This window comes from Mustela erminea, chromosome 19 (assembly GCF_009829155.1).
Source record: "Mustela erminea isolate mMusErm1 chromosome 19, mMusErm1.Pri, whole genome shotgun sequence".
In the NCBI taxonomy this organism is placed as follows: domain Eukaryota; kingdom Metazoa; phylum Chordata; class Mammalia; order Carnivora; family Mustelidae; genus Mustela; species Mustela erminea.
In genome coordinates, this window is record NC_045632.1 from 20,172,162 (window position 1) to 20,184,426 (window position 12,265).

Below are 12,265 nucleotides of genomic sequence, written 5' to 3' on the forward strand. Positions count from 1 at the left end.
AGTTTGGATCAATAATCCTACCTGTTTGCTCCATGTAGCTGAACAGCATACTATCCAATGTTTTTCTCTCTTTTCATATTATCCAGTGTTTTCCCCAACTGACTGGTGTAGCTTTAATGTGTGTATCTTTTATTCAGAGAATTCGTATTTTTAAACACGTTTTAAGATGCATTTGCACTTACTGGTTTTTTTTTAATTGATAAACTCTCCGTATATGCCCATTTTCTTTTGGACTGCGATTCTTTGTCACATGGATTTATAGAAGTTTATATACAAATATATGCGCTTTTCTCATTTAAGATAAGGCTGACTTGTGAAACACAGAACTAAACGTGATTCAGGGTCTGCGACTAGGTATGGTTCTCCGTATGAATAAATTCACAGATCACACCACAATTTATGCTTAGAGCACATGTCTGGATTTCTCAATTTGGAAAATAGGGCCATTAAAAAGCATTTTGAAGTTATTTACAAAACTCTGCAATCCATTATGGCATTATATATTTGTAGAGTAAATTAAGGTGACTTTAAAACCTTTTATAGTTTATAAAACTATAAAAATTATAAAACTGTAAAATTAGGGCGACTTAAAATATTTTTATAGTTTATAAAACTATAAAAGTAATAAATACATACTCCTCTGTTTAAAAAGTCCCATATACACAAGTGTATAAACAAAAAGAACAAGTTCTCTCCCGTCCTACAAAGGAGGAACCACTGTTAACAGCTCCATGTGTCTCTCTCCTGACTTCTTTCTGTACACGGACTATACATAGATATTTAAATAATTTTTTTCCCCAGAGAAGTAGAGGCGGCAAACTATTCCCAACCTTGCTTTTTTTTTTTTTTTTTTTCAGGTAAGGATTAATCCTGGGTGGCAAGAAGGGTAACCTCTGCAACTCCTTTTTTTAACTCCAGAAGCTGACAGTACCTTACCGCAGCCCGGAGCTGATCTCGGCTTTCTTGGGGAATCTAGTGGGCTACGCCGGAGGGGTTCTTTGGAGAGCCTGGGTAGCCCCACTGTGTGCAGCTCGCTTCTCCTGTTAATTCAGTGTCTGTTTTACCCACAGGGCAGAGAGGCTCAGACTTGGGGGAAAACAGAGTAATAACCACAAGGAAAGAGGACTAAAGTTGAAGCCTTCATGAGCCGGCCCCTAAAATCTCTTTCTTTGATTTTCAAAAGATTTCATTTCTCACCTTGTTTAAGGGTTTGCCTGTTTGTTTGTGTTTAAAGATGCGCCTAGGGGTGCCTGGGTGGCTCAGTGGGTTAAAGCCTCTGCCTTCTGCTCAGGTCATGGTCCCATGGGATGGAGCCCCGCCTGGGGCTCTCTGCTCAGCGGGAAGCCTGCTTCCCCCTCTCTCTCTGCCTGCCTCTCTGACTACTTGTGATCTCTCTCTCTGTCAAATAAATAAATAAATTTTTCAAAAAAAAAAAAAAAAAAGATGCACCTTGAGGCTGATTCTTGGAATCAGCAGGCAGAAGAAATGGGGTCAAAGATGTAGGTGCGTGGGAGAGTGGGGGGAAGGGTACCCCATCTCCTGGGCTGTGGGGTTCTGTCGGATCTGAAGTCGCCGCTGCCTTCCATGTGAGCCCGCAGGGATGAAAGTCCGATCTCCCAGGTAGATCTGATGTCTGCTCATGCCCCAAGGATGATGCCTTGCTCTCCTGGGGTGCCCTCCCCACAGTAACCTGCAGACAGAGGGTGCTCAGGAGCCAAGGCGCAGGGGTGATGGAGGGTTGAGCATTTGTACTGCACAAAGGAGCCCAGTCCAGGAGGCCCCCACGCACCGAGCCTTGTGTCCTGGCTGGGCTGCATCTCTCCAGAGAAAGGGGCCCTTTTCCCTCCTGGCAAAGGTACTTTCTGCTTGGCCAAGACCCTGGGGGTCACATCTGCCTGAGGGGCTTCTTTCGAGTTAGCGCAGATGCCCTGTGCAGACTCTCCAGGCCCTGACAGTCTTGCCTGGCAAGCCTTCAAGATGCTCTATATGGGTCTGCCCTGAGGGGAGCCCTGACTTAGGTGGTCAGGTCTTCCCAAGCATCTTTGGGGACCCCTGCTGCCCTCCTAGTCTTGGGAAGGAACCGAGTTCTGGGAGGGGTGGCCGGGTAGCAGTTTTCTTGAATAGAATCCATTCTGTGTTCATTGGACAAATATTTGAGGCTCTCCCATATGCCAAGGCCTGTTCTAGCTCTGGAAATAGGCAGAACAGGACAGACAAGGTCCTGTCTTTGTGGAGCAGGCATTCTAGTGCGGGGGGAGGGGAGCCGACAGGGCACAAGTAAAATAAGTAAACAAGACCATTTTCCAGAGAGTCAGAGGAGGAAACGAGAACACACAGTGGCCTCAGGAGAGACGGGAGGGACGGGGGAGGGTTGGCTCGTGTGCCACTTGTACCTCAGAGGAATCTCTTGGAGAAGGTGAGACACGGATGACGGGAAAGGAGTGGCTCCAACGTCAGGGAGCAAAGTGCAATGCCCAGAGGCTGGGAGATGCTCAGCTTGGCAAACAGGGTAGTGGGGAGCCAGGAGGAGTCTGGAGCATAAGGAGAGGAGGAGAGAGCCAATTTCTGCAGGAGCTCGGGGCTAGGTTGAGACATTCAGTGCTGTCTTCTCCCACATGCGGTGGGAGGGCACAGGGGTTGGCCGAGGTGAGTGCCACAAACCAAGTGCCTGTCTAATGGGGCACTTGGGCTGCTCTGGGGGAGGTGGGAGAGCCGGAGGTCAAGGAGGCAGGGAGGGCAGCAGAGAGACCAGTTACGGGCTACCACTGAGGGACCAGTGTAGAGGTGGGAGCCGGGATAATGGAGGGAGGCAGAGACAAGGGGCCAACTGGGGATGCGGGTTGAAGCCTTGTGCTGGGAATCTACTTCCGCCCAACAAAGGACCCTTCCAGTGGGGGATAGCACAAGGGGTGGGAAGAGAAGGGGATTGTTGGCTGTCCTGGCACCACCATGTCCCGGAGATTCAAATTCTGTAATATACTTTTTTTTTCTTTTTTAATTTATTTGACAGACAGAGATCACAAGTAGGCAGAGAGGCAGGCAGAGAGAGAGGAGGAAGCAGGCTCCCTGCTGAGCAGAGAGCCTGCTGCTCAGATCCCAGAACCCTGGGATCATGATCTGGGCTGAAGGCAGAGACTTTAACCCACTGAGCCACCCAGGCGCCCCCCGGAGATTCAAATTCTAAATGTAAACCCGGCCTTCTAGGACATGACAGAGATGTATTTGTGAAGGCAGAAAGGTAGAACATATTGGATCTAAGAATTTGTTCATCTGACTGATAAGTTTTAGTGTTTAAACAGATGGTATGTGGGCTACCATTCGATTTCTTGTCCCGGATCCCACAAAAATGTGGAGTGGGCCTGCCCACCTCACCCACTGTTTGCTTTATGGAGTGTTCTCTGAATGTGGGTGGGGAGCTCTGGGGTCCATCATCTACCAAGGGCGTTTTCTAACAAAATAGAATACAAGACTTTCCCCCTAATTGGCTAAATAAACAACATTAAGGCAATGGATAGAATTCTCTGAATTTTAAATCTTTTTTTAAGATTTTACTTATTATTTGTCAGAGAGAGAGAGAGGGCACAAGCTGAGGGAGGGCACAAGCAAACTGCAGGCAGAGGAAGAAGCAGGCTCCTTGCTGAGCAGGGAGTCCGATGTGGGGACTCCCTCCCAGGACCCTGGGATCATGATCTGAGCTGAAAGCAGCTACTTAATCCACTGAGCCACCCAGGCATCCATGAATTTTAAATTTCAGCTCAGTTTTCTCTTTCTAAAATTTTTGGTGCCTGCTACTGTTTATCTGCTAGCAGTTGCAAGCAGATGCGATAAACAAACAAGGAGGGGAAAAAACATACACACATCACAGTCAAAGAAAATTAAGAGAAAACTGGAAACCAGCTGGTTCTCATGAACCTGACAGCATAGGTCTTCTACAGATCAGAATCCTCCCGGTTACAATTTCACATGGTATACGTATAATCTAGTTACATTTCCTAACAGCTCCATAATTTCTAGCTCCTGCTGATGCAGTCAGTTATGCCTCGTGGGACTTCTGTGTGCTTTGCCCTAGAACAAGCCAGAAATGCATGCGTGCACAGAAGTAAGAGAGAGGTTCAGAGATATTCAACTTGCCCAAGGTCACCCAGCTAGGAAGTGGTGTGGGAGGGATTGTAACAGGTCTGAAGGATCCCGCATATCACCAGGCCTCCTGCTGGGATGGGGTGTATATAATTTAATAAGGGATAAAAATGGTTTCTCCAAGTGCCCAGAGACTGTTGGTAAGAAACACTAGACTCTTGCTTGACTGTCCCTTGAGTTCATACACTATACCTGCCAATATCTAAAACATAAAACGAGTAAGTGTAAAACTCATTCACCAGTGCACTTGTCCATAAAGTATCCATAGAGTAAATTGCGCTGTGTTTTGCGTGTCTACGTTTTAGGAGGATCTTTGGGGATATTTTACTGAATCGCTGTTAGACATATTGTATGAGATACTCATGGCTTCTAGTCAGAGCTCAAATTGTCCTGGAAAGTGTAGTTCTTGTCTTCTGTCTTATCTTCGTTAGGCCTCATAATTATCTTAATTAGTCCTGCTTCCAGTGACCGATCTTATATCCATTAAGCTGTTGATAAAAGAATCAGAAGGGTTGGGTTCCAGTCTCGCTCTTCAGAATGTGATTAAGTTTCACACTTACATATGAATTCTTTTGTGTGCGTTACATTAGGAAGCTTGGCTCAGAGTCAACCCAAAACTACCCAGGGCTCTATTTGTCTTCTCGGAATGGTCAGCATTGTAAATGACCCTGGACTCGGGCTCCATCCCAGAGCACCCATCACTCAGCACCACAATATGTGGAGGGGAGGGCTGTCCTCACCCCACCCGACCTTCTGTCCCCCCAGCTCTGCAGAGCCTCCCTCCTCTTCTGCGCTCACTGGAGCACAGTTCACACCTATGAAATGCATTTTCACCTCTGTTGCTGATTTTCTCCCTTGTACAAAGGACAGCCAGGGACAGAGCCTCTTCTCTCCTCTGGCCCCTGTGGGGGCGGAAGTCAGACGGGGTGAGCCCGTGACATTCTGATTGGGGCTGGGTCCCTGTCCCCGCACCACCACCCACCCCCCGGCCTCCCCGCTGATCGCATCCAGGCCAAAGCACACTGGAGAGTTCTCCTTCGGGTCTCTCCTTAGGAACTGCCCAGTGTCATCAGTTACGACAAAAAAGAGTAGTAAAGGTGGTCAGAGATTTCCAGGCAGCTCTTATTACTGGTTCTGTCTCCATTCTGCACAAGCCATGCCACCGTCTCCCGCCTGAGTGATTCCAGCCAAGCTCTGACTGCACACACGTCCTATCAGGCCACAAATCCCCACCTGCCGTGGGCACCTCCTATGGAAAGCGACTCCACCCACCCCAGGGTCTCACCCAGGAGCTGTAGCCAGGTCTTGTCAGGGCTCGGAGAGCTCCAAGACTCCTGCTCCAGGCTCCTGGACGCTCCCACAGCTCAGCCCCACAGATCCACCCAGAGACCACGACTGGCTTTCTCCTGTCCCCACATGTTCTCTTGCAACAGGGAAAACTAGAATACGGCCCGGTAGATCCTGAAGGCCATTCCTGGGCGACTGTCCTCTTCTCCAGAGCCACAAAGCAGACAGGTAGGTGTCCCTGAGGGTTTTTTGGAGCAGCGACTCTATCCACCCCCATCACTCCCCCCCCCACCCCCCTCCGCCGCATAAACCAGGCTTTCAGCTCCTACCCAGACTCTAAGTCCTGACATTCAAATCCATCCTTTCCTCCACCCTCCCCCCCCCCCCCCCCCCGCCGGGGGCCTCGGGACCTCAGATCTCCATTGTTCTTTCCTGTGGTCCACCCTCTGGTCTCTAGCTCCTACCACAGTCTCCTTTCAGGAGTCCAAACTGGATCACAGTGCTCACCTGCTAAGAGCTGAACGGCAAATGCTTTTGAGATAGGCTCTGTCCTTACCAGAAGTGGCCTTGGCCGTGAACCCAGCGCTGTCTGTGGATCCAGCCTTATCTAGGCCCCTCCCCAGCAATCCCTGCACTCCAGCCTGGCACACATCTTGTCCTTTATCACCAGAGCATGCCATGCACTCGCAGCCTCTCCACCTTTGCACCTGCCATTCTGTCTGCCCATCCTTCCAGCAAATCCCTGCTCATCTTTCAAGGTGCAGCTCAAAGGTCTACTTCTGCATGAAGCCCTCTCCAACCACCTGTCTTAGCTCGGGCTGCCATCCCCAAATACCACAGACAGGGGGGGTTTTAACAACAGACATTGATTTTTCTCACAGTTCTGGAAGCTGGAAGTCTGAGATCAGGGTGCTGGCATGGTCAGGTTCTGGCGGGAGCTCTGTTCCTGGCTTGCACATTCTGCCTTTTCTCTGCGCTCACATGGCAGAGGGAGGGGGGGGGGGGTGAGGGGAAAAGAGAGAGAAAAATATCTCCTTCTTTTCCTCTTCTTATAGGGCCATGACTCCTATCAGATTAGGACCCCAACCTTATGATATCCTAAAAACCGCATCACAGAATACAGTCATACTGGGGGTTAGGGTTTTATCCTACGAATTTGTGGGGGGCGGGGCACAGTTTAGCCCAGGGTAACTCCCCAGACAAAGGTAGCTGCTGCCTCCCTGCAGAGACCCATATTCATCAGGGGAGGGTGTCCCTTTCTTAGAGCACCCCCAGCCCCTCATCCCCATTTATGTCTCCCAAACCAAAGGACCAAGTCTCCTGCCCCGTCCCATCCCCTGCTCTTTTGGGGTCACCTTCTTTGTGGGAAGGCCACTGTCTCATAGCAGACTTTGTGTGCTGACCTATCTCCCCAGCTGCGCCTAGAACTCTGAGAGGGCAAGGCCGCCTCTCAGTCTTCTCTGGGCACTGAGCTGGCATGGGGAGAATTCTGGTTCCACTGTGGGAGGACCGGGGGTGCTGGGAGTGGGCCCCACTTGGTACCCCTGCCCCCCCCACACCACATTCCCTTATTATAGAGCCCTTATTCCTCCCCAGTGCAGAGAGCGTCTGCAGTGTCCTCCTGTCCTAAAAGGGGACATTCCTGCTGCTGATCCTGGCGACAGCAGCCCTAGGAGGCAGACCAGGTGTGCATCTGAGGCACAGGACACCTTCCAGAGTCTGTGCTTTCCTACTATCTTGTGACGGGCCATGTTTTTGATCGCAGGAAAAAAAAAAGAAAAGAAAATTCCACTGAGCGTTTTTGAGTTTCTCTCCAGGTCCCCACAAGGGCATGTGTAGAAGTGGGTCCTGCCTCTGGCCCAGAGATCGGATCCGGGCGCACAAAGGTTATTTATTTAATATATTTACTTTTACTCCCAGGCCAAAAGCTTAAAATACGCTGCGTATGAGCTCTGGACCAAAAAAATAAAAAAATAAAAAATAAAAAAATGAAGCAGTTGGGCCATTAATCATTGGGAATATGTTGAATAGGAACTTGATTAAAGCACAGTATGTGTTCCCCAGACGAAGCTACTTCTTTACAGTGACCACAGTGGAAGCCTGGCCTCCCGGGGCCGGCTGTGCTTTTGCGGGGCCCCTCCTCGAGGGCTCCTGGGCGGGCTCCGGCGTCTTGCCAGGCTTAGGAAGGCCGCGGGCAGGGAGGGGGTCTTGACCTGCGCAGCCCGGCTTTTCTCAAACAGGCACACCTCCAACCGGCACCCAGGCGGTGTCGGGCTCCAGCTCACAAAGTCCTAAGGGGCGGTGGGAGGGGTAGAGGCGGGGCGACCTGCCGGCCCCGGAGGCCCCACGGGAGCCCGGCGGCGCCCCCCGCCCCCGCCCGCGATCCCGGGATAGAACCGCGAGGCGCCACGTGGCTGGGGAGACACTCTGCCTTAAACCCATTCCCCCAGCAGCAGTGAATGCGGAGGCGGCGGCCAAGGGGCACCGGGGCCTGGCCACCTTGTTCCTCAAGATCGCAGGAACCAAGCACCCCGCGAAGCAACAGCAGGGTCTCCCAGTAGGTGCTCGGATTCTGGGAGGCCGAGATTCCCGAGGCCCCGGTTCCCTCCGCACCCCGCTCCCACCAGAAGGGGGGTGGACAGTGGATCCCGATCCCGTTGACCGCCAACCCCGGCTTTGGGATCAATGTCCCAAGTCAATTTCGCCCCCTCCCTCTAGGCGCCCCACCTCACCCCGGTACTCCAGCCCTGGAATCCAGCTCGGCCCGTCCCGCCAGGAAGAAACTGGCGGCCCAGGGGCGGGTGGCAGCGCCAGCCCCGCGCGCCTAGCAACCCTAGCGCCCCGGCTAGGAGAAGTAATTAAAAAGAAAAAGTTTTCCAGCCCAAGCGGGTGAACCGGCCGGGTTCTCCAGTCTCCTCGGCCTCAGCCGCCTCCCAATTCCCTCCGCTCCCCGCGGGGTCCTAGCGCCCGGCAGTGCAGAGCCCGTGGGACTCCAGAGGGCTGGGAGAGGCGGAGCGGGAGAGAGGTACTTCTGCGAGGAATCCGTGGGGTCCCCTGGAGATCAGAGATAAAGAAGCAAAATCACCCGCGCTCCGGGACGCTTCCCTCGGCCTCCCCGTGCCGCTGTTTGCGCTGGGCCACACGTCCCAAACTGTTCCCTGCCTCCCACCCCCGGCTCCGGCCCCTTCTCCACGCCGCCGCCTAGCAGAGATGCAGGTTCCGAACCCGACTAGTTCAAGCGCCTCGGTAGCTCAGAGACCAAGACTGGCCCTCCACCTACCCCCCCCCACCACGCCCCCCCATCCCCGCCCCGCCCCGCGCAGCGTCTGGGTGCTCCTGGACTCCCCGACCGTTGGCTGGAAGTGGGTGCCTCGGGGAAGCTAGAGGAGGGGGCCCAGTCACCGACCACGTGTGTGCGGGGGCGACGGCTCGGCCCAGGGTGGGGCATCGCACGCGCGTCCGGGTCCGGCTAGCTGGGCAGGGGGTTAGTGGGCGTTGCGGCGGGGCCTCTCAGGGCCAGCGCTGCGCTCCGGCCCCACTCACCACCCCTGGAGAGGCAGGCGCTAAGACCCAGAAGGCGCCGCTCCGCCGTCGGACTCTAAACGGCGACGCCCCCGGTATAAATGCGGGGCCCGCGCGGGCCTGGCCATTCGCGACCGGGAGCTGCGCGGGCGCGAGGGAGTCGGGGCTCCGGGTGGGCGGTGGCAGCATTGGCGCCCCGCGCAGGCTGGAGGCCGCCGAGGCTCGCCATGCCGGGAGGGCTGTAGCTCCCCCATGGAGTCGGCCGACTTCTACGAGGCGGAGCCGCGGCCCCCGATGAGCAGCCACCTCCAGAGTCCCCCGCACGCGCCCAGCAGCGCCGCCTTTGGCTTTCCCCGGGGCGCGGGCTCCGCGCAACCCCCCGCCCCACCTGCCGCCCCGGAGCCGCTGGGCGGCATCTGCGAACACGAGACGTCCATCGACATCAGCGCCTACATCGACCCGGCCGCTTTCAACGACGAGTTCCTGGCCGACCTGTTCCAGCACAGCCGGCAGCAGGAGAAGGCCAAGGCGGCCGCGGCCCCCGCAGGAGCCGCCGGCGGCGACTTTGACTACACGGGCGCCCCCGGGGGCCCCGGCGGCTCCGTGATGCCCGGAGGGGCGCACGGCCCCCCTCCTGGCTACGGCTGCGCGGCGGCCGGCTACCTGGACGGCAGGCTGGAGCCCCTGTACGAGCGCGTCGGGGCGCCGGCGCTGCGGCCACTGGTGATCAAGCAGGAGCCGCGCGAGGAGGACGAGGCGAAGCAGCTGGCGCTGGCCGGCCTCTTCCCCTATCAGCCGCCGCCGCCGCCGCCACCTCCGCACCCGCACCCGCCGCCCGCGCACCTGGCCGCCCCGCACCTGCAGTTCCAAATCGCGCACTGCGGCCAGACCACCATGCACCTGCAGCCCGGCCACCCCACGCCGCCGCCCACGCCCGTGCCCAGCCCTCACCCGGCGCCGGCTCTCGGCCCCGCTGGCTTGCCAGGCCCGGGCGGCGCGCTCAAGGGGCTGGCCGCGACGCACCCCGACCTCCGCGCGGGCGGCGGCGGTAGCGCGGGCAAAGTCAAGAAGTCGGTGGACAAGAACAGCAACGAATACCGGGTGCGGCGCGAGCGCAACAACATCGCCGTGCGCAAGAGCCGGGACAAGGCCAAGCAGCGCAACGTGGAGACACAGCAGAAGGTGCTGGAGCTGACCAGTGACAATGACCGCCTGCGCAAGCGGGTGGAACAACTGAGCCGCGAACTGGACACGCTGCGGGGTATCTTCCGCCAGCTGCCCGAGAGCTCCCTGGTCAAGGCCATGGGCAACTGCGCGTGAGGCGCGGGGCGGCGGGACCGCCCTGGGCCGGCCGCTGGCTGTGACCCAGGGAGTGGTTTCGGGTCTCCGGATCTCAAGACTGCCCCCGCGGCGCGAGCCGGGACTAGGAGATTCCGGTGCCGCCAGAAAGCCTGGCCTGCAGCGCGCGCCCCTTGCCTTCCTCTGCGCCAGATTCGGTGCGTCTAAGACGAGGGGTCAGGCGGTGGTTTCTCCCTGCAGGAGGGGAGAAGTGCCGTGGAGCTGAGCCGGAAGCCCCGGCAACTCTAGTATTAAGGAATAACCTTGTGCCTTGGAAACGCAAACTCACCGCTCCGATTCCTACCGAGTAGGGGGAGCAAATATGTGCCTTGTCATTTTATTTGGAGGGTTCCTGCCTCAATCGTGAGGCTGCAGGGCCCCAGGAGAGAAGGCAGAGTGCAGGCCCAGGGCAGGAGGGAAGGTCCAGGGAGCAGAGATCCTGACAAGCCGGCCCTAGCCGCTCCTCCAGCGCCTGTCCTTGGAAGGGAGGAAATACAGGGACGTGGGAAGGCTGTTTCCCTAGTTCTGCACGAAGGTGGAGGGTGCCTAGTTCCTTGCCTCTAATCTCCCAGCCTGCAACAGGCTGGGCTTCCCTGGGCAGAACTCACTTAGATGGGGGTCACTGGGTGACCCGTGGGAGCCCCCTGCCCCCAGTCAGACCGGAAAGCTAGGACATGGGTTACCTCTCCGGACATGTGTTCATGGGAGTGGCGTCCTGGTGGCGCAGGGAAACCTAGGGCTCTGGTCCGGGGAGGGGGTGGGGGCTGGGGTGAAGGGACCCTGGGACACGCCGCCTTGTCCTGTGTGTTGCCAGCATTACCATACAAACGCAGAGCACAGTCTGTCCATCCCAGAGGGACCGAAGTTATGAGAAGCTTTCCAAATATTTTGCTTTATCAGCCGATATCAACACTTGTATCTGGCCTCTCTGGGTCCCAGCGGTGCCTTGTGCAATGTCAATGCGCACGTCTATGCTAAACCACCATTTTATTTGGTTTTTGTTTTGTTTTGGTTTTGCTCAGATACTTGCCAAAATGAGACTCTTTGTCAACAGCTGCTGCAAGGGGAGGTCTTCGGCTCTCTTTCCTTTTGGTTTTTGGGGATTGCTTTTGCCCCCCAGGAGAACCAAAGAGGTGAGGTGGGCTTCCTCTTTCCCTGGGGGGAGGGAACCTGTGGGCCTCCGTGCCCTCTGGCCTGGGCCGCCCACAGGCCCGTCCCCCCAGAGGCCCTGGCTCCTGGTCTGGAAGGGAGGCGGCCTGCAGCCAGATTGCCGGGGCCGGGAGCAGGGAAGGACAGCTTGGTTCTCTTCTTTGGGGGAGAACGTAGAGTTTCATGCTAGATGTTTTATGTATTATATCTATAATATAAACATATCAAAGTAAATTTTGGTGTCTTTTTAAAACCAGAAAAGCTACTTCCAAGGTTTTCTGTGGGCCAGGTCACATTTGTAAGTAATCACAGCATATCCCCTGGCTGAGCTCCTGACTTTCATTGACTCTCCCATCCTGAGCCCCTCTGTACATTACGGGGGTGACTTCGCCCAACCAAGGCAACTAAATGGCAGAAGGAGGGCAGGCTCCAAGCTGAGAAAGCCCAAAGCCGGAAGAGAGAGTTTCCCAGGGGGTGGGGGGCATGTTTGAGGGGGTGGTTCACAGGGCCTTGGTGTGGCCTCCCCTGGGCCCCTGGGAGAAGCAGGGGGGCTCAGAGAAGGATCCTCCTGCCTGACGTGGCCACGGGCTCTCTGGGACTTGAACAGGCCTGGTCCAGTGGCTCCAGGCTCCGGGGGCCCTTCGGCCACGTTTGCTTCTAGATCATTCACAGCTCCAGCCTCTGTAGCAGCCTTGCTCATACCTTCCCTGCCATGCCCACCGGCAGGACCCTGGGAGGGCAGGGAGAGGCTTCAAGCGGGCGCCCCCCTCCCCCGGGCCCTCCCCACTTGCTCTGGGCTGTGTGGCTGTAGCCTACCCCAGCAGGGCCCCGA

At 55.9% G+C, this 12,265-nt stretch overlaps 1 protein-coding gene and 1 long non-coding RNA gene across 2 annotated transcripts; one reads left to right on the forward strand and one right to left on the reverse strand.

The window, feature by feature from the left end:
- Window positions 1–3,709: 3,709 nt before the first annotated feature.
- On the reverse strand, window positions 3,710–6,265 carry LOC116579623. The gene is made up of 3 exons (XR_004281350.1): window positions 5,423–6,265; window positions 4,972–5,039; window positions 3,710–4,625 (listed from the first exon to the last, which is right to left on the reverse strand). It is a non-coding gene; the product is annotated as an uncharacterized LOC116579623 (long non-coding RNA).
- Window positions 6,266–9,049: 2,784 nt separating this feature from the next.
- Window positions 9,050–11,667, forward strand: CEBPA (CCAAT enhancer binding protein alpha). The gene has a single exon (XM_032325179.1). It carries the CDS (start codon window positions 9,199–9,201, stop codon window positions 10,264–10,266), a length of 1,068 nt encoding a protein of 355 aa, XP_032181070.1. The 5' UTR covers window positions 9,050–9,198; the 3' UTR covers window positions 10,267–11,667.
- Window positions 11,668–12,265: the final 598 nt, after the last annotated feature.